Here is a 21,620-nt window from a genome sequence, read left to right as displayed (position 1 = left end):
CCGCGTGCAACGCAGTTTCGGGGAAGTGGGTGGAAGCCCGGGCTGGGAGTGGGCGTGTCCGCAGGGCGAGTACGAGGGCGTTTGTGCGTGATGACGTCGACGCCGTTGATTGGGGGAGAGAGCTGGAGCCCGCGCGGACGCGGGGCCCGCCTTCTGCCGTCCCGGTGGCTTGCTCACCTGCTGCAAAAGCAGGTACGTGTCGGGTGCGGCATGCCTCGGAGGCCCTGCTTGCACGCTCAGAGTCGCGGGGCCCTCTGGCTCGCCGCGCAGGAGTGTCTGTCGGAACAGACACTTGTACCCCAGTAGGCGGCCTAGGACTGACTGGTGGCGGAGACTTCGCTGAGAGTCTCTGCCTGAAAGTCGGAGAGACCTGGGGAAGGAATGAAGAGTGTTTTAGCCAGACCACCAAGTACCCTCCCGGCCCAGGCGGCGCTGGAGATGTGACCTTCCCGGTTGAGCTGCTCCATTGTACCCCGCCCCTCACCCCAGACATGTTGGTCCTGCAGCATCCTTAAGGGATAGCCAGGGGGAAGCTGCTCCAGGGATGATTCCCACGCTAATTCCTCTGCCCCTTCAAAGACCGAGAGCTCTCAGCAGCAGCGTCATTCACATGCCGAGCATTTGAGCAGATCTAAAAAGGCCCTACGAGTCCCTGTCTTCTTTTCCTTCCTTTATTTTATTTTCCTAGTGGCATAGGACCCGGCACATGGTAGGCAAGCGCTTTGCCACAGAGCTACCCTCCTCGGGTTTTGGTTTTTTGTTTTTTTTTTCCCTGTTTAAATTTGTCCTTCATAACTTCTCTTGCCTAGTGACGAGCCAACATGTCAGAGTGGGAGTCCTACTACAAGACCGATGGCGACGAAGACGAAGAGGAGGAGCAGAGCCCTGACGCAGGTGGTAAGTGGCCTCGTCACGTGGTGTGGTCTGTGTGGAAGAAAGACTTTCTTCCTGCTTTTTTTTACTGTCTATTTGCTGGGGGTATTTGCTGTCTGACAGCCCTCCCTTTTCTCCCCAGATAATCTAAAATAATTTTTCTCCCTTTGATTTTTGCAGAGCTATTTGTTATTATTCAGGTCCTGTTCAGTCTATGAACATTTCTAACCGTATTTTTTTTAAAACTAGTCACTGATTATTAATTTTCAATAAGTGACTCTGTCATGGTAATTTTTGTCTTTTTTTATTTTTGGTTGTTTTAAACATTTATTTTTATTTTATGTGTGTGTGTGCACCGTGTGCATGTCAGGTGCAAAAGGAAGCCAGAAGTGGGAGTTGGCTCTCCTGGAGCGGAAGTGGTGGTGAGCTTCCGTGTGGGGCAGCTACAAGAGAGAAGCAGGTGTTCTTAACCACTGGTTTGATCGCTGAGCTACCTCTCCAGCTCCTGTTTGTTTATTTCCTTTTGAGGCAAGGTCTCATGTAGACTAGGCTGACTTGAAACTCCCTGGTAACTGATGTTGACTTTGAGCTCCTGATAACTCCTGGGAAGTGGGTTTACATGAAAATGGGTGTTGGTGGCCGCTAGTCACATGTCCTGTTCTCCACCTTTTCTCCTGCCTCTTGCCTGGAATCTGAGCCCAGCTTCAGGTTTGTACCCCAAAACCTCCCTCAACCTCAGAAGAAGAGACTCCCAAGGGCTGGAGGGATGGCTCAGTGGTTAAGAGCATTGGCGCCTCTTCCAGAGGACCTAGGTTCTATTCCCAGCACCCCACATGGTGGTTCACCATCCATAACCCCATTTCCAGGGGACCTAATGCCTTCTTCTGGCCTCTGAGAGTACCAAGCATGCACAGAGTCTACATACATATATGCAAGCAAAACTTTCACATACAAAATAAAATGAATACATCTAATAATTTTTTTTTTCCTGAAATAAGGTCTCTCTTTGTAGATCAGGCTGGCCTTTAACTGAGAGATTCACCTGCCTCTGTCTCACAACTGCTAGAATTAGAGGCACCACCATGTCTAGCTAAATTTATTTTATAAAGGAAATAAAAATAAGTCAAAACTAAAGATTTGAAATATATACTTAGATGAATTATAGATATATATAGTCCATGTACTTTGGTGTTGGAACTTGGACCCAGGCACTCACATATGCTATAAAGAAAAATAAGGGAATGATTACCAAAAAGTCAAGATCTTGGTTTCCTTTAGGGAGACGTAGGAAAGTCTGAGGGCTCATGTCAGGACTCGGGGTCCTGATGGGAGTGGTGGGTTTAAGTGTGTTCATCCTACAGTAATCTGTCAGGTTGTACTTTTGCTCTATGGGTTTCTTTTGTGTGCATGATAAACATACTAAATATGATGCAAAAGGCAAATGTTTTCTCCCATATATTTCTCCATAGGAGAGTATAAATATTCAGGAAGAGACAGTTTGATTTTTCTGGTTGATGCCTCCAGGCCCATGTTTGAATCTCAGGGTGAAGATGAAATCACACCTTTTGATATGAGCATTCAGGTAAGACCACCTCGTTACTGAATGGGCATGGTGGCACACGCCTTTAATCTCAGCACTTAGGAGTTGAGGCCAGCCTGGTCTACATAGCTAGTTTCAGGATAGCCAAGGGCTACATGGTGAGACCCTGTCTGGAAACACAGAACAAATAGGAAGAAGCCTGTGGAGCAGAATGTGAGTGGGTAAGGTGCTGTGGGAGTCAGGTCAGAACCCCAGGAGGAGCCTTTGTCTCCTGCCGGACCGACTGAAGTCTGCAGTGTCCACACTGCTTCCAGGACTGTCAGACTGCTTCTCATCTGCAGGCCTCATGTGGGGTCCAGTATCTCCTTTTTAGAGAGAATCATACTTGATTCATAGTTGTCCTGTCCCCCTTGTAGGAAAGGTCTGGGAATGATGGCATAGGCCTGTAGCCTGCACCTTGGAGGCTGAAGTAGGCAGAACGTGACTTCAAAGGCAGCTAGGGCTCCATAGTGAGATTCTGCCAAAAGCAGATTAGTGCCACTCTACGTTTTTTGTTTTTCGAGACAGGGTTTCTCTGTGTAGCCCTGGCTGTCCTGGAACCCGCTTTGTAGACCAGGCAGGCTACTGAGTGTTGAGGTTAAAGGCGTGCACCACATTGCCTGGCTAATTTAAAATTTTCATCAGTGTGTGTGTGGGGTGTGTGTGTGAGAGAGAGAGAGCATGTGTAAGAGAGAGAGAGAAGGGGGTATCATCTGAGCTGGAGTTACAGGGAGTTCTGAGCTGCCTAGGCTGGCCTCAAAATTTATTTTATACCCAAGAATGACCTTAAATTCCTGATCTTGGGGCTGGAGAGATGGCTCAGCAGTTAGAAGCACTAACTGCTCTTCCAGAGGACCTGGGTTCAATTCCAAGCACCCACACAGCAGCTCACAATTGTCTGTACCTACAATTCCAGGAGATCTGACACCCTCACACAGACATACATCCAGCAAAACACCAATCCACATAAAATATAAATAAATACGTTAAAAAAAAAATCCTGATCTTCCTGTCTTCATCTCCCATGTACTGGTATTATAAATATGTAGTATCACTCCCAGAAAATGCCATTTCTAGTTTAAAAATATATTTAACTAAAATTTTATTTATTTTCAAATTTATTTTGTGTGTATGGGTGTTCCGTCTGCAGGTATATCTGTCTACCACTTGTATGCTTGATACCAGAAGATGATAAGAAAAGTGTCAGTACCCAGATCTGGAGTTACATGTAGTTGTGAAACTCCATGTGGGATTGGGGAGTCAAACCTGGGTCCTTTGGAAGAGTAGCCAGTGCTCTTAACTGATGAACCATTTCTCCAGCCCTGACAAATCCCACTTTTAAATAAAAACATGGACTCTTTAGAAAGTTTCTGCATCAAGGATGGTTTATTCCTCCCACTCCCACCCCAGATGGTTACTTAATACTTGCATCAGAAAAGAGTAGCCACGTGGGAGGACAGCCTCCATCTTATTCTGGGTACCCTGAATATGTTGCTCCCACCATCTGTGTAAGCCTTGGCAAGAAGTGCCTTCTCCTCAGAAATGGATTATAAAGTCAAGTGCTGTTCTAGTGTGGATAAGGTCCTTTTGAGGCTGGCTTAGAGGTTGACAGCAAAGTTCAATCCCCAGTACCAACACACACACACACACACACACACACACACACGCGCACATGCACATATACATATATGGACTTAAAACAAGTCTTTTTACAATTTGAGAAGATGAATATTACTTGTAATAGAAAACAATTTTTTGTTTGTTTGTTTGTCAAGACAGGGTTTCTTTGTGTTAACAGGGCCCTGGATGTCCCGGAATTAAGGGCATGCAGCACTACGCCCAGCTGCAACACAGTTTTAAAATGAGCGCAAGTGGACTGCGGTTATAGATCATTTGGTAGGGTACATGCCTATCATGTATAAAGTCATGAGTTCAATCCCCGGGGCTGCGTAACCCCACCATGATGACACACGCCTACAGCCTCCTGCCTCCACCTTCCAAAGTGCTGGGATTATAGGCATGTGCCAGCTGTGCCAAACTTTAGCAGCACTAAGACTGAACAGGGCTCCGCCATCGTAGGCACTTACAGAAAGCTCATGGTACGCAGACACTCAGAATGTTTGTGTTTTCAGTGTATCCAGAGCGTGTACACCAGTAAGATCATAAGCAGCGATCGGGATCTCTTGGCAGTGGTGTTCTACGGAACCGAGAAGGACAAAAATTCAGTGAACTTCAAAAACATTTATGTCTTACAAGATTTGGATAACCCAGGTCAGTAATCCAAGAACGTGGTTTCCTTTATGTGAGAACATCACTGAGCTGAACAAATAGGACCCTGGAGGAGGCTGCAGCTTTGATCCTGGCTGGGGACCTGTACGTCCTTGCTGGGCACCTCTGCTCTAGTTCTGTGGTGGTTGGATGGGGAGGGGCCCCAGCCTCTGTTAGTCTGTGGTGAGGGTGCTGCTGGACACGCTTGTTCCTCTGCCTCCCATCAGGTGCGAAGCGAGTGCTGGAGCTTGACCGGTTCAAGGGACAGCAGGGAAAGAAACATTTCCAAGACACAATTGGCCATGCATCGGATTACTCTCTGAGCGAAGTGCTCTGGGTCTGTGCCAACCTCTTTAGCGACGTCCAGGTCAAGATGAGTCATAAGAGGATCATGCTGTTCACCAATGAAGACGACCCCCATGGCAATGACAGTGCCAAGGCCAGCCGGGCCAGGACCAAAGCCAATGATCTCCATGACACTGGTGGGCATTTTCCTTATTCTTTTATTTTTGTTACTACTTTAAGAATATATGTTTTCTTGTGTGTGTGTGTGAGGGTGTGTGTGTGCCTGTATGTCTTTAGGTGCACCATGTGTGTGCATCCAAGAGCCTGTGGAGGTCAGAAGAGTCCTCATATGTCCTAGTGCTGGAGTTTCGGATGGATGTGAGCTGCCATGTGGGTGTTGGGAACTGAACTGAGGTCCTCTGCAAATGTAGCCAGTGTTTTTAATTGCCGAGTCATCTCTCCAGCCTCATTTTCTGTTTGCTTTTTTTTTTTTTTTTTTTTTTTGGAGGGGGTTGAGGCAGGGTTTCTTTGTGTAGCACTAGCTGTCCTGGACTCTCCTTGTAGACCAGGTTTTCCTCAAACTCAGAGATCCACCTGCCTCTGCTTCCTGAGTGCTGAGATTAACTGTGTGCACCACTGTGCCTGGCTGCTTTTCTTTTCTTTTCTTTTTTAACTTATTTTAGGCACATGGGTGCTTGAATGCATGTATGTCTGTGCATCTCTTTCTCCAGCTCCAAGGAATGTATAACTTAATTTTTAAAAATGAATTGAAATATTTTTATATGTGCGGATGTTTTTACTGCATAGGTGTTTGTGTACCACTTTTGTACCTGGTTCCTCTGGAGGCCTAAAGAGGGCCCTATATATCCTGGAACTGAGGTTAGACAACTGTGAACTGCTGTGTGGGTGCTAGGAATCAAATCTAGGTCCTCTGGAAGAGCAGCCCGTGTTCTTAACTGCTGAGCCATCTCTTCAGTTCTTGTTTTTTTTGTTATGTTTTGTTTTGTTTTTGTTTTTAAGACAGGGTTTCTCTATGTAGTTCTGGCTGTCCTGAACTTCTCTGTAGGCAAGGCTGGCCTTGAACACACAGAAATCCACTTGCCCCTGCCTCCCCAGCATTGGGACTAGAGGCGTGCGTCACCACTGCCTGGCCCTTCCTATTATTTTAAATGGTTCTTAACTTTTTTTTTTTTTATATAGCTGAGGTCAAGCATTGCTTTTGCCATCAAGAGAAACTAGTGAGGCCTAATGGCCTTGCCAACTGTCTAAGGGTCTCTACCGAGCTGGCTTGTCTTGGCCTCAGTGGTGCAAAGATTGGTGGTTCTTTGGGTGTTGTTTGAAGTAGTTATAATAACTGATTGGCATAATAACTTTTTCTAGGTCCTGAAATTGTTAAGTCCATCTAGATTTTGTGGGTGGCTTTGTTTGCTTTTTGAGATGGTTTTGCTATAGAAGCTGTGTTGGTCTGGAACTTGCTATGTAGCCAGGCAGGCCTCAAACAGGAGAATCCTTCTGTCTTAGCCTCCCAAGTGGGTAGGGTTAGTGCTGTACACTGCCATGCCTAGCCTGTGGGGGGGGGCATTTGAAAGGCATCCATCCCCCTCTTCTGGCCTCTATGGCCACTGCATTTATGAAGTAGAGAGACATCCAGGCAAAGAAAACACTGGTTACACCTAAGTACATCTTAAAAAAAAAAAAAAAGAAAAGAAAGAAAGAAAGAGGAAAGGATGTTTGGCATGCCCCAAATCCCAGCACTTTGAAGACTGAGCCAAGAGGAATATGGGTTCCAGCCTGGGCCCAGAGTGAAGCCCTCTCTCAAAATAAGCAACCAGCGAATGAGACCCATTTGAACATAACTGAAAGCAGATGCTTGAGTTGGGCATAATGTTGTGTCCCACAGCTTCAGATGCATGGGGCACTGAGGCAGGAGGATTGCTTAATCTAGGAGTTTCAGACCAGGTCGCATAGCAAGACACTGAGCACCACCTGTTCGTGTGATAGATTTAGATTGTCTTCTCACCCAGGCTGCTCTGGAGGTTGCTGGTCCTAACTCTGACCACTGTGATTACTCTGAGCACTGCGATTACAGGTGAGCTCTACCACTGCACTTGGCTGCTTTTCTCTATTTTTAAAAACCTAAATAAATAAATAGGCTGCGTCATAACTGATGAGTACCCAAAATTCAATATGTGGCCCAATGTCAGTAGCCTTATACTCACAGCAGTCCTCCTGCCTCAGCCTCCCTACTGCTGGGATTTTTTGCATGTTTGGCATATAGACACGATTGCTTGAATCTTTCTCTTTCTGGAAATAAGTTCTCACTATGTATCCCTGGCTGGTCCGGAACTTGCCATGTAGACCTATTGACTTCTGACTTGTTATGTTCCTCCTGCCTCTGCCTCCCAAGAATTAGTATTACCAATAGACATCACCACATCTGGCCTGACACCGTCTCTATTTACACAAAAATTTAAGCCCCATTCCCCATCCCCATCCCCAATAAAAATAAACAAATTTAGCCTTCAATCCCAGCACTGGTGAGGCAGAGGCACAAAAATTTAAGCCCCACTCCCCATCCCCATCCCCAATAAAAATAAACAAATTTAGCCTTCAATCCCAGCACTGGTGAGGCAGAGGCAGATGGATCTCTGAATTCCAGCCCAGCCTGGTCTACAAAATGAGTTCCAGGTCAGCCAGGGCTCCATGATGTGACCTGTCTCGAAACAAAACAATAATTCTCGTTTGCTGCACTCTGTTGCCCCCGGCTTTACTCTTTCCTCACATCAGGGATCTTCATTGACTTGATGCACCTGAAGAAGCAAGGGGGCTTTCGCATATCCTTGTTCTACAGAGACATCATCAGCATCGCTGAGGATGAGGACCTCGGGGTTCACTTTGAGGAGTCAAGCAAGCTGGAAGATCTGCTGAGGAAGGTCCGAGCCAAGGAGACCAAAAAGCGAGCGCTGGCCAGGTGGGCACCCAGCCAGCGCTCGCTGCCCGAACTTCCCTAACAAACCACCAGGAATGCATAGCTCTGCCTTCCCGGCCTGTGCTTCTGCCAAACTGTGCCTCCGCTGGCTTCCTCAGGATGGTGTGAGCTGTCACTTCTCTTCCCTGTCTCCACAGTAACACAGCAGCCTTCCTTCCTGGACGGCTAAGTACTCTGCTGCATGCCGTAGTACTCTGTCCGCTCTCTACATGGCAGATGGTAATAACATCTGCCTCATTAGCTTATTTATTGTAGGGAGTGCATAAAAGACATCAAATACACAGAGAGAAGCCTAACATGTTATGGGTGTGTGTATGTATTTATATATTTATTGCTGTTTCGAGACAGTGTTTCTCTGTGTATCTTTGGCTGTCCTGGAACTTGCTTGTAGATCAGGCAAGGCCTTGAACTTTGCTTCCCAAGTGCTGGGTTTAAAGCTTTATTTTGAATTCCTATACCAAGCGGTCAATAGTTACCAAGTTGTTAGATTTCTTTCTATCTATCTATCCATCTATCTATCTATCTATCTATCTATCTAAATTGGTTTTTCAAGCCAGTGTTTCTCTGTGTAGCCTTGACTGCTTTGGACTGCTTTGTAGCCTGGACTTACTTTGTAGACTAGGCTGGCCTCAAACTCACAGCAGTCCACCTGCTTCTGCCTCCCTGATTGCTGGGATTACAGGTGTGTGCCACCATGTCTAGCTTTTTTTTTTTCTCCCCCACAGGGTTTCTCTGTGTAGCCTTGACTGTCTTGGACTCGCTTTGTAGACCAGGCTGACCTCAAACTCAGAGCTCTGCCTGCCTCTGCCTCCCAGAGTGCTGGGATTACAGGCATATGCCACTGTGCCTAGCTCTGGCTTTTTTTTTTAAAGAAAGGTCTTGCCATGTACTGTACACTGGGGTTACAGGTATCTGCTACCACGCTTAGCTGCATTTTGCTTTTTCTCCACCTCTCCTTTGATTTGTTTGTTTGTTTTTATTATTGTTTTGGATAGAGTCTTGTAGGTAGACCTGCCTAGCCTGGTACTTGTTATGTTCCCCATGCTAGCTTTGAGGTCAGTCTTACTGTCTTAGCTCCTCACCTGCTGGGCTTGGGTCTGTACCACCACTCCCAGTGATGTTTTTTCTATTTAAAGTTCACACCCTACTTGCATTCTAAGAGATTGCTGGAAAGAATAAGACAAATTGAAATGTGGGTGCTGTGAAAGCATTTTACATAGGAAAGTACAACCCTCCTGTCTATACTTGCATTTTTTCTCTTTCTTTCTCCTCCCTCAGGTTGAAGTTTAAGCTCGGTAAAGACATAGTGCTCATGGTGGGCATTTATAACTTGATCCAGAAAGCTACCAAGCCTTTTCCCGTGAGGCTCTATCGAGAAACCAATGAACCAGTGAAAACCAAGACGAGGACTTTTAATGTGAACACAGGCAGTCTGCTCCTGCCTAGTGATACCAAGCGGTCTCTGGTAGGTGGCCAGCCCTCCCTCCTGAATCTTCTGTTCAAGAATTGGCAAGCAGGTGGGGGCTCTGGGGATGGCTTTGCAGTTAAGAGAATACTTGCTGTTCTTTCAGGGTCCCTAGGTTCTGTTCTCAGCATCCACATGGTGGCGTACAGCCGTCCATAACTTCAGTTCCAGGAGGTTAGACCCTTTCTTCTGCATGCACGAGGCATGCACACGTGCACATACATACATGGAGATAAATAAATCTTACAAAACAAAACAAAACAGGAGCTGGGCTTGGTGGCCCGTGTGTGACTTTAATCCCAGCAAAGAGGTGGCAGGCAGAAGGCGAACAGGCCAGGTGTTGGTGGAAACTTTGGCCTTGGCTGCTAAGCATATACTGCTGTAACGGCTTAAGTACAGCGACAGGAAGTGCTTTGTAGTTTCCCCCAAGTGATGAGCAGTTAGGGTTCACACATGCGGTGGACTGTTTGTGAGAATGTCTTCTTGCTGAGCCAGCCAGATCTTTTTCTTGCTCTGAAATGACCACATCTTCTTTCTTGAGCATGGAAGGCCAAGTAGAGCTCACCCTCTCCTCCTGTCCTTTCTCTGCTGTATATTCTTTATAAGGATGTACTGAAAACTGAGAACATCTTTCATTGTCTTGAGACAGGTTCTCGTGTAGACCAGGCCGGTCTCAAACTCAGAGATCCACTTGCCTCTCCCTCTCTGTTGCTGCGATTAAGGGTATGCACCACCGTGGCTGGCTGAACACATCCTTTTTAATTATGTAAAGTGTGGGAGAGGGTCAGATTTTTGTATAAGTTCAGGGCCTAACTGTCTGACTACAATTAAATATTTTTATTCAGCCTATGTTTTTGTTTTTTTCTGAGTATAAATTTCACACCAGAGGGTCCCTCCTCCTGTTCGATGGTATAAGACATTCTCTTCGATTTGTAAGTAACCAGACTGTCATGTTGGCTTATTGGGCAGTATTCCTCTCACCACTGAGTTTACTGATCCAGTTGCCTGAATAAATCTGAGGGGCCCTTTTTAGTTAGAAGCCCAGATTTGACTCTGCCAGCAAGTTCTGATATTAATCATCTTCCAGGATCAAGGTTCAGATTTGCAAGTCATATTTAGGTGTGTTTCTTGCTGCCTTCCTCTGAGAACTCAACCTAGAACCTGATGTGGGGCCTCCCATCCCATAGAGTCCTGTGAGAAAAGTACTCTTCCATTGAGCTCTCTATCCAGTCCTTGGTTTGCGTATCTGTTGTGTTGTGGATGGGAGCAGGAGCTCAGGAAGTGCGGAATAAGAGAAAAAAGTTTCTCAGGAGCGAGCGTGGCCTTTGGCACCAGAATGACCTGGATTTAAAGAGCGCTGTCGTTGTTCAGTCAGGAGCCTGTTCCCTACTCTTGGCCCTCATTTCGGTCGACTGTCAAACAAGTTTTTGGTTGTTGTTTTGCTTGTTCTACTTCAGATCAAACTCAGAGCCTCGTGATTGCTAGGCGGGTGCTTGCTGTTGAGCCATCCCTGCAGCGCCTGTTAAACCTACCTCCCAGGATTGTTACAGGGAAGTTTATGACATATGTAAATCACCTGCAACTCCTTAAGTAAATGCTCATTCCCGGTTGTCGGAGGAGGACGTCTGCGGTTGCCCATCTTCCTGCTCCTTGAAGAGAGCTGGTGTGTGTGCGCCTGCCTGCCTGCCTGTCTGTGCGCTTGTACCGTGCACTTATGTGTAGAGGCCAGAGGAGGACATTGGGCATTCTTCTCTGTCCTCTGCCTTACTCCCTTGAGACAGGGTTGCTCACCAAACCTAAGCTTATTGTTTTCCTAACCACGTTGGCTGGCCAGCAAGCCTCGAGCTCCTCCTGTCTTCTCCCCCAACCCAACAACACTGGGGTTCTGGTTACCTCTGCTGGTACATGGGTGCCAGGGATCCAAACACATCCTAATAGTTGTATAGCAAGTGCTCTTGCCACTAAGCCAATGCCCGGCCCTCCTAGAGCTAATTTTAACTTGCTTGTGTTCGGTGGCCACAAATTTATCCCCACATAGGCCTTTTGTGCCCTTGTTATTCCCATCCTTTCTCCTTTAGACCTATGGGAGTCGCCAGATTGTGCTAGAGAAAGAGGAGACGGAGGAGCTGAAGCGGTTTGATGAGCCAGGTTTGATTCTCGTGGGCTTTAAGCCCATGGTAATGTTGAAGAGGCACCACTACCTGAGGCCCTCCCTGTTCGTGTACCCAGAGGAGGCCCTGGTGAACGGTGAGTGTGGGGGTTCCCTGTGCATGTACCCCGAGGAGTAAGTGGTGAATGTGTAGACACCTTTTTTTTTTAAGATTTATTTGTTTATTATATATACAATGTTCTGTCTGCATGTACACTTGCACACCAGAAGAGGGCACCAAATCTCATAGATGGGTGTGAGCCACCATGTGGTTGCTGGGAATTGAACTCAGGACCTCTGGAAGAGCAGCCAGTGCTCTTAACCTCTGAGCCATCACAGTTAGCATGACACCCTGTTTTTATACCTAGGCTGTCCCTGCGTGGTAAGTGGTAAGTACACAGAACAAGGGGGAACCAGCAACTGTCAGTGGGTTTACTGGGCCATGTTTCCTAAATGGATGTTGCTTGGACACCATACAAGAGATGCAAATGGGGTATTTTGATGTCTTGGCCAGCTGGTGGTGGTGCATGCCTTTAATCCCAGTGCTCAGGAGGCAGAGGCAGGTGGATCTCTGTGAGCTCGTGGCCAGCCTGGTTTACCAAGTGAGCTCAGACACTATTGTGCTGGGGAACAGGGGAGAAGGAGATGCAGGCCACTGTGGTATTTGTTTTCCAGGGAGCTCCACCTTGTTCAGTGCTCTGCTCACCAAGTGTGTGGAGAAGGAGGTCATGGCGGTATGTAGATACACAGCCCGAAAGAACACCCCCCCTTATTTTGTGGCTTTGGTGCCACAGGAAGAGGAGCTAGATGATCAGAATATCCAGCTCACTCCAGCAGGTATGTGGCAGAGAGATCCAGGCTCTCCAGCCTGGCATGTGGTTTGGGAGCCTTTAGGGGACCTAAAGCACCCGAGTCCTGCATCAAACCTGGGAAATGTGTGTTTTTAAGGTTTTGTAGGTGGACGTAACGCCCGGCCAGGCCAGGCCAGGCCACCACAGATGGGTGTGAGACACACAGCATCGTGCAGAGTCACATGGGGCGATAACATGGTCAGGCTTCAGAGCTGTGTCCATCGTGACTATTTGCACATTCCTGGTACAAGTTTCAGGGTTTCTCTGCTGATATTTTTCTTTACTGAAAGGGTCATATCACCTTTAATGCTTGGTTTATGTCCTGTAATTGCCAAGGCTGTGTGGTGTAGCAGAAAGCACATAGATACTTAAAGTCTGAATGCTTTTGTCTCTTTTTAGCCCCTCTATGCGTGGTCTTGCTATGTAGCCCAGGCTGCCCTTGGACTCCTGTTCCTCCTGTCCCTGCCTCCTGAGAGCTGTGATTACAGGCGTGCACCACCACGCCCAGCTGTGACTTTGTCTCATGCTGTACATCTGAGAGCTCACTTTCTTTTCTTTTGGAACCATCTCTGCCTCTTGTTAACTAGCCACCTTGGGCACAGAACTTAAACTTCCTGTTCTCACTGGAAACTTGTTTTGTATTTGACATAATTAGGTGTGTTCATGCCTAGCACGGGATGTGGCCATCTAGCCATGCTACTAAGAACACATGCCAGCCGGGCGCAGTGGCACACGCCTGTCCTCTCAGAGACAGGTGGATCTCTGTGATTTCCAGGCCAGCCTGGTCTACAAAGTGAGTCCAGGAAAGGCTACACAGGAAAACAAAACAACAAAAGAACAAATGCCATTGCTGTTTTGAAGCTATTTAAATCACTGTCATCTCCGCAGAATGCTTGGTTATTAAGCCCTTAACCTGTCAGCTGCAGTCACCCTTTCATGCCGTGTGCTGCCAGGCTGCTTGTCCAAACCCAGCAGCAGGCTCAAAGTCAATAGCAGACACCCAGGGGGGCCAGAGGGCAGAGGGGAAAATCTGGCCTGCTCACTCATTTGCTTAACACCTTCAGCACTGTCTTCAAGGGCCCCTACCAGGTAGCAACATTGGTTACAGAGGCCAGATGTTTCCATTAAGGAACCGGGCACCACATAGCTCCTACCTCTTTAATATGTGCTAGAAGCTAGAATAAAGATGGGAAAAGGCTGGCGCTTAGAGGAGAGCCCAGTGACACTGAGACTTGGCTCATCAGGGGTGACACAGTCCAGCTGGCTCTGGATTATCTAAAACATAATAATAGTAATAATGATAATAATAATAACAACAACAAAGCTAGATGCTGGGACCACTGCTGCTGCCTGGTTGTTGCTTCTTGTTTTGGCCCCCATCCTCTGTTCCGCTTCCCATTTACCATCAGAGAGGCTGTTAGACTGACTTTTCCGGGTGTCCCCTGATAATGGAGAAACTGGATTTATAACCCCCAGCCCCAGCATCACAGGACACAGAGAGGTGACAAACAGCTGCATCACTAAGTCACACCTCAGAAGACCTGTCTCCCTTCCTCAGGCTTCCAGCTTGTCTTCCTCCCCTATGCTGACGACAAGCGGAAGGTGCCCTTTACTGAGAAAGTGATGGCCAACCCCAAGCAGATAGACAAGATGAAGGCTATTGTTCATAAGCTCCGCTTCACGTACAGGTGAGTGCTGCGTCCTTCTCGGGCTTTCCTCTGCCGCCGCCTCCAGAGTTGAGCCACAGTGGAAGTCTCAGGACTGAGAGGGTGCGGTTCTTCTGTTCAGTTAGCAGAAAACAGGAGATCATTAAGATCGTTACTTGTCAGCAAGAACTCAAAAAGTACATAGAGAGTGGAAGCCGTGCTTCTCTCGAAGAGCCTCAGACTGCTGCTGGATCTAAAAAGTCAGGGTAGTGATCATGTGGTGGCACATGCCCGTCACCCTCGAGTTGAGGCTGGAGGATTTCACATTTGAGGCCAGCCTGGGCTACGTAAGTGAGACTGTCTTGGAAAAGAGAGACTAGGTGTTTAACAGGTTCACAGAGTGGCACATGCTTATTCCATCTCCTGTTTGTTTTAGGTGCTATCTTACTCTGTAACTCAGGCTGGATTTGAACTCAGTCTATAGCCCAGGCTAGCCTCAAATTTACAGGACTCCTGCCTTGGTGTTCTGAATGCTGGGGTTACAGGTTTGTCTCACCATGTCCCCATCTTTAAGATTTATTTATTTTTATTTTATGTGTGTGTGTAGCGGGGTTAGCCTGTATGTGTGTGTGTGCACTGGGCCCATGTCTAGTGCTCAAGGAGGTCAGAGGAGGGTGTTGCATCCTCCTAGGACTGTAGTTAAAGCCAGCTTGAACCACCACCGTGTAGGTGCTGGGAACTGAACCCAGGCCTTCTTCAAGGGCAGCAGGTACTCTTGATTGCTGAACTATCTCTTCAGCTCTCAAGTCCTTTCTTCTTCTCTTTGGCTTTTTCGAGACAGGGTTTCTCTGTGTAGCCCTGGCTGTCTTGGAACTCACCTTGTAGACTAGGCTGGCCTCGAACTGAGAGTCTTGACTGCTTCTGCCTCCTGAATCCTGGGATTAAAGGCATGTGCCTCTGCGCCCAGCTCTCAAGTCACCTTTTATTAACAGAGAAGAAATGTTTACCTTTGTTATTTATTTTGTGTGTGTACCCACGGTTTATGGGTAGAGGTCAGAGGACAACTTAAAAGAGTTGGCTGTCTTCCATCTTTCAAGCCTACATAACAATGTGGCTACAGACGTAACTGTCACCTGCCACCTTCTCTTCTCAGTATGTATGCTCTGTAAGACATCTACCTCCCTAATAGGTTGTCAGGACGCTGTCGAGAGACTGTAGGAGGATGCCGTGGGCCCTCGGTCATCTTGCACAGTTGCAGTGTGAGACCTGCCGATGAGCAGCTGTCCCCTCCCATCCCCCGGCCTCCGCCATTCTCTGTTCCCAAGAGTTTGACTGTTGGCATGCACGCACCTGAGCGGAATCAAGTAGTGCTTGCCCTTCCGGATCTGATTCCCTCCCTCAGGGTAAGATCCAGATGCAGCGTCGTTGCTGCACGTGTCTGGATTTCCTTCTTGAGTCAATTAAAACATTCTTTAAAAGGTTGGTTTTTATTTCATGTGTGTAGGTGTTTTAGCTGAATGTGTTTGCGCGCCATGTGTGTGCAAACCCTGGTCTATACCACAGAGCCGTCTCTCTGGCTCCTTTCTTCCTTTTTTTTTTTTTTTTTTAAAGGCTGACTAATATTCTAATATACTTAATGTAAACATATACTATGCTATATTCCTTATCCACTCAACTGACTAAATTCTCAGCCTGACTAAAGACTTCAAGATAAATTAATTCAAGTTGGTATTTCATCCTATTCCTACCTCCATCCCCATTTTCCATGTTTAGGAAGAACCACTTGGCCAGAGGACGTGAAGAACAGTATTTATTGATCCCAATCAGAAGGAAAGAAGAGTCTCTCTTCTAAAAAGCTGGGATACAGTGTTGGCTGCTGTAGACACTTAGGCTTTTTCTATAGCACAGTAACTGCTTTCTCTTCGTGATAGCAAAGACCGGTCAGGCTGGAGCTGAAGGTCGGAGCTGGCTAGCCCAGAGTAGCCTGGGTGCTGGAATTAGCAGCACGCACCGCCATGCTTGGCTTGTAGTCAGTGTATAAATAAAGTCAGTTTAAAAGGTCTCTTTTTCGCTGGGTGGTGGTTGTACATGCCTTTGATCCCAGCAGCTGGGAGGCAGAGGCAGGCAGATCTGTGAGTTCGAGTTCCAGGACAGTGGAGGCTACACAGGAAAACCCTGTCTTGAAAAACAAAACCAAACCAAACAAAAGCCTTTTTCTCATTGAGTTAGAGAGCGTTTCACATTCTGTCTTTTATATCTGTGTTACTTTACTTCTGGGCAAATGATACCTTTCATTAGGTTTGTGGCACACGCCTGGAATCCCGGCACTTGGGGAAGTTGCAGCAGGAGTACCAGGATTTCAGGGTATCCGTGGCTACATAATGAGTCTGAGGCCAGCTTGGAATATCTGAAACCCTGTCTCAAAAAACAAACAAGAAAAACCAAAAAGATTGCTTTCTCCTTCAGCTCCAAGTTCCTGCTATAGTCCTTTCCTTGACTGTGTGAGCACTGAGCGTCTACTGTGTAGGGCTGGCATACACTTTCCTAGCATGTACGCTCTGGGTTTGATCTCAGGTGCGTGTGTCACACACACCAACAATGAAACGGTCCCTGTGTTAGACACTGTTGAATATGCAGCGCCAATGACAGCCTGAAAGGGGGCAGCTAAGGAGGGCATCCGCTGCTCTTGCAGAGCTCAGCACCTTTGTCAGGGCACTCCTGCCCTCTGCAGGCACCCACACTCAGGTGTGCACACACACAAAGACGTGGGGAAAAAAAAATCTGGAAGAGACCAGGTTGGTTTGTGCCCGTTTTTCAGGTAAAAGAAGCTTTGGGGCCACAAGACCCCTTTCTCAGTCTCAGCCAATAGAAAAGCAGTAGCGGCCAGGCAGTCTCCATGTATGCCCCTGGGCTCAAACTCTGACCTCCTGTGCTGCCCTGCACACAGAAAACACCATTGCTTTTCTGCCTCTCCATCCCACTTGCTTCCTCTCTCTTTTCTCTGCTCTTCATCACTCTGTTTTCTGCACGCTCATCACCCCCTTCTAGTGACAGGCCCAGCCTGCTCTGCAGTTAATGTCCCAGCGTCCTGTGATACACTGAAAGTTGGGGAGAGACAAACTGATTTCTGAGGTCTCCACTGTTTGCTTGTGGTGTTTCTGTCCACCGCCTTTAGACCTGCCCTAGCTCAGCCGGATATTTTGTTTTCTCGGGAAGCCCTCACGTTTCGATGCTGTTTTAACAGGAGTGACAGTTTTGAGAACCCAGTGCTGCAGCAGCATTTCCGGAACCTGGAAGCCCTGGCTCTGGATATGATGGAGTCTGAGCAAGTCGTAGATCTGACACGTAAGGGACGCGGGCTGGGCCAGGCTCTGTGGGTGAGAGGGATTGAAGCCGAGGGCTTACCCATGTGGGGAGGGGCTCTTCCACTTTGTGTGGTGAGCTACAGGCTCAGCCGAGAACTTCCTTTAAATTTAAATCAGAGGCCTGGGCCTGTCTCAGCTCCAAGTGGAGCTGGTGTGTGTGTGTGTGTGTGTGTGTGTGTGTGTGTGTGTGTGTGTGTATGCTGGGTAGGGGCAGTTTTTAGCCAGCTCCAAACCTTATTCAGACCGTCTCTGCTTGACAGGTTTTCTAGGTCACCTCAGACTGCGTGGACCAGATTCAGCTAGCTCTGTAGTGACAGGAGGAAAGAGTGCCAGGCCCCTGAGACGCAACCCTGAACTAACTAGGCCACCCCATGTCTATGTGTCTGTGAAAGTTAATGTTGATAACTCCTGCTGAGGCCTGCAGTGGCAGGCGCTGTCGTCCTGCTGACTCGGCTGACATTCAGAATTTGGAAGCGGGTTCCATTGCTGTCCTTAACTTTACAGAGAAGGGAAAGGCTTTACCAAGTAACAGCTGCTGAGCCCTCAGCAGTGCACGTACGGAAACTGAGTGCTGGCCTCACCCTGAACCACAGTGCTTGCTGCTGTTCCGTCAGGCCTGTGCTTCTCTGGCCTTGCTCCTAGACCCCTTGATGGTGGTGTCCTCTCCCGTTTATGAGGACACAGGGACATGGACTGTGACAAGAAAATGAATAGTTACTAAGGCAGATTGGACGTAATGAAGGTCCTTGTAACAGTTAAAAGGACTAGGACAATTAGTTTGGCCTGCTTAGCTTCCTAGTTAGCTGTGGCCTCCTGCTGTTATTACAAGCAGGCATTATTGTGGGGACTGTCTAGCTGGGTCTAGCAGCAGGCGCCCCTCAGGTTCAGCAGCCTGTGAGGAAGCACGAGAATGTGTAGGATATATGCAGGTAGGTAGTATGCATTTAAGTAAGGACTGGCGCTTCCAGGAATTAGGACTCTGAGGACACCATGCAGGAAGGATGCCGGGAGGATTTTGTTGCTTGTTTTCATGGCCCAGTCAGCTGCCTTGTATCCAGCCCTTCCCCCTAGCCCGACTCAGCGCTCTCTCGGTGTTCGCCACAGAGCTGGAACTGGACAGATGACTGGGCTGCACGCGACTCGCCTGACCTCTGTGTTGTTCTGATTTTCTAGTGCCCAAGGCTGAAGCCATAAAGAAAAGACTGGGCTCCCTGGCAGCTGAGTTCAAAGAGCTTGTCTACCCACCGGGGTATGATCCCGAGGGAACAGTTTCCAAGAGAAAACAAGGTGAGGGGCCGGGCGCAGTCTCGCAGCACCTTCCTTCAGCATGGCGCCCTCGTGGCCTTTACGGTCTCGCCGCAGAGGTCATTTCTTTTCTTTCTTTTCTCTTCTTTTTCTTGGGGGGGAGGGTTGGGGTGGGGACACTGGGAGTTAAGGTCAGGATCTCACACATGCGCGTGAGCGCTGTATCACAGAGCTGCATCCCAGCCTTTCCGGAAGTCTGTACACAGGGGTACTGTGGCTCAGTGTTAAAGTACTTGCCTAGAGATTTCTATACAAATGAGCGAATTGTTTGCTTGTGTGGGGGAGGGGTGGGATTACTTGCACACGATGCCATGGCGCATGTGTGGAGCTCAAAGGACAGCTTGGAGGAGTCAGTTCTGGGCTCCGGGGGTCAATCAGGTTTACGTGGCAAATACGTGGATCTGATGGGCCCTTCAGCAGCCCCATACTTATTAAAAGATTTCTCTCCACACTGTACGAGTGTCTTGCCCTCACGTGTGTATGAGCACCACCTGCACGTCCGGTGCACCTGCAGAGGTCAGACGAGGGAATCGGATCTCTTGGAGCTGGAGTTACAGGTGGTCGTGAGCCACCGTGGAACTCTGGGAACCACCTCCAGCCCCTCTACCTCGTTTTAAAAATTAGGCTGATGAGCTGGCTCAGCGGGTGAAGGCACTTGCCCTGTGCAAGTCAAGTAACCGGAGTTCCCTCCCTAGAGACCAAAGAAAGGTGGGAGAAGAAAACCCATCCCACTAATCTGTTCTCTTATGTCCACACACACGTCATACACACACTACAAATGTTATTAAAGTTAGGCTACAGCATACTTAGCCAGTGGCGGATATCCCTGCCCGCCTTTTAATGAGGCCTTGTATTAGGGGGTATTCTACAGTGAACATGGACAATCCTGTGTTTGTCTGACAGATCAATAGGGCAATTCTTAGCAGCAGAGTTGCTGGGTCAAGAGGGAAACATTCAATCTGTGGGGTTTGGGATAGTAGCTTAGTGGCTCAGAGTGGTGGATAGGCAAATATAAGGACCTGAGTTCAGATTCCCAGCTTCCACATGAAAAATCCAAGCACGGCCACAGTAGCATATAATCCCAATATGCACACACACACACCTCTCCCTGATAAGAATTGCATCAGAAGTTGGGTATGGTCCCACATGCCCATAGTCCCAGTACTCAGAAATCTGACAGGAAGGCCTGGGGTATACAGCCTCCAAAGAAGCAACATTTATACCCTGTCTAGGAAGAAATGAGTCTGTTTTTATATGTTCTTTAGTGTGTTTTGCTGAGACAGGCTTTGTAGTCCAGACAAATCCTCAAATTCAGGCTGCCCTTGTCTTATCCTCCTGGGTGCTGGAGTTTTAGGGGAGGACCACACAATAGCTTCTATGATTTTGCAATCTTGTACTTTACATCCATTATCTAAAATTTTAAAGATGTATGCATCAATGTATGTAAATGGGTGTTTTGTCTGCATGGACAACAAATGCACAACAGAAGAGCATCAGATCCCATGGAGCTACAGGTATGAGACATGAAGGCCATGGGTATTGAACCTGGGCCCTCTGGAAGAGCACCCAGTGCTGAGCCATTTTCCAGCTCCTAATTATCTTAATTTCCACAAAGAAAATGGCAGAGGGACTACATGGCCTGTTTTGGTGTGTATGTTGCACTCTAGTTGGGAGTGGTGTGGTCTCACTGGGATTTTCCTGGCACCGACCCCTTACTGTCAGGCTCATGTTTGTAGAGAAGCACCAGGTGCACCGTCACCATTTTGGAATGGTTCGGTTTAGGTTTTAATCCTTTTGGCTGTCTTTGGCTAAGTAAAGCTGTATTTAATCCTTGTTGCCTAGTAGACCCATGAGGACAGGACTGGAAGCCATCCTGCTTGCTCCATTTTGCATCATAAACTTTCTCTGGGAAAAAAAATAGTGATAGGCTGTTTTAGGTTTGCAGATGGTAAGTGGCCATCTGCAGCCCACATCATAGGGCCCTGTTGTCATGTAGCTGGGATACCACTGGAAGCATTTCTAGGTCATTCCTTTCTGTCCTCCTCCTTTAGATGATGAAGGTTCTACAAATAAAAAGCCCAAGGTGGAGTTATCAGAAGAAGAGCTGAAGGCCCATGTTGTCAAGGGCACGCTGGGCAAGCTCACTGTGCCTATGCTGAAGGAGGCCTGCAAGGCCTGTGGGCTCAAGAGTGGATCAAAGAAGCAGGAACTGCTAGATGCTCTCATCAGACACTTTGAGAAGAACTGAAGATCACACACCCAGACACTTTCCACACCACAGCCAGGCCACCTGCTTGTGTTCTTACCAGGGCAGCAGGGGTTTCTCAGCTATGAAGAGCTGCCTGACAGAAATGCAATGGCCTCACCGTGGAGACTGAAGCCCTCCCACCTCACTGTGCCTTACTAGCGTGAATAAAGAGCTCAAACTATAGTGGGTACCGTTCAGTGTGAATGGGTAAGTAGCTGCCTTCAATCTATAGGCTACTGGTAATTGGCTGTCTTAATTTTTTTCCCCATAGAAGAACGTATCACAGTGGAAACCCAGAACATCTTAGTGAAGGTGGGGGAAGAACAGGACATGGGACACTGGACGTACAGGTACTTCTGGAATGACAAGCCTTAGCAAGATTCTATTTCCATGTGTCCTCCCACATTTTCTCTAAATGTGTGGTGCTGGGGCTGGAGAGATGGCTCGGCAGCAGAGAGCATTTGCTGTTCTTACAGAGGACCCAGGTTCATAACCATCTTGTAACTCCACTTCTAGGGGACCCAATAGCCTCTGACCTCCACGAGCACTGAGTGTGCACATGGTAAACATACACATTATGCAGGCAAACACTAAAAT

General features: G+C 47.8%; 1 protein-coding gene across 4 annotated transcripts in view; it reads left to right on the top strand.

Annotated features, from left to right (window-relative positions):
• The window catches only part of Xrcc6 (X-ray repair cross complementing 6), a 48,382-nt gene extending 27,176 nt beyond the window's left edge, over window positions 1–21,206 (top strand). The window contains exons 1-13 of one of the 4 annotated variants that reach the window (XM_060388958.1): window positions 61–192; window positions 810–897; window positions 2,343–2,455; window positions 4,585–4,723; window positions 4,948–5,202; window positions 7,793–7,976; window positions 9,273–9,459; window positions 11,538–11,706; window positions 12,284–12,445; window positions 14,018–14,147; window positions 17,350–17,450; window positions 18,644–18,757; window positions 20,827–21,206. In XM_060388958.1, the coding sequence (XP_060244941.1) occupies window positions 822–897; window positions 2,343–2,455; window positions 4,585–4,723; window positions 4,948–5,202; window positions 7,793–7,976; window positions 9,273–9,459; window positions 11,538–11,706; window positions 12,284–12,445; window positions 14,018–14,147; window positions 17,350–17,450; window positions 18,644–18,757; window positions 20,827–21,023 (1,827 nt within the window). In that variant the 5' untranslated portion in view covers window positions 61–192; window positions 810–821 and the 3' untranslated portion in view covers window positions 21,024–21,206. The other 3 variants (XM_060388959.1, XM_060388961.1, XM_060388960.1) reach the window with 3 other exon arrangements.
• The last annotated feature ends 414 nt before the right edge of the window (window positions 21,207–21,620 follow it).

The sequence above is a fragment of the Meriones unguiculatus genome, chromosome 8, assembly GCF_030254825.1.
Source record: "Meriones unguiculatus strain TT.TT164.6M chromosome 8, Bangor_MerUng_6.1, whole genome shotgun sequence".
Lineage (NCBI taxonomy): Eukaryota > Metazoa > Chordata > Mammalia > Rodentia > Muridae > Meriones > Meriones unguiculatus.
The sequence above is the reverse complement of the archived record's forward strand: the minus strand, read 5'-3'. Positions and strand labels throughout refer to the sequence as shown.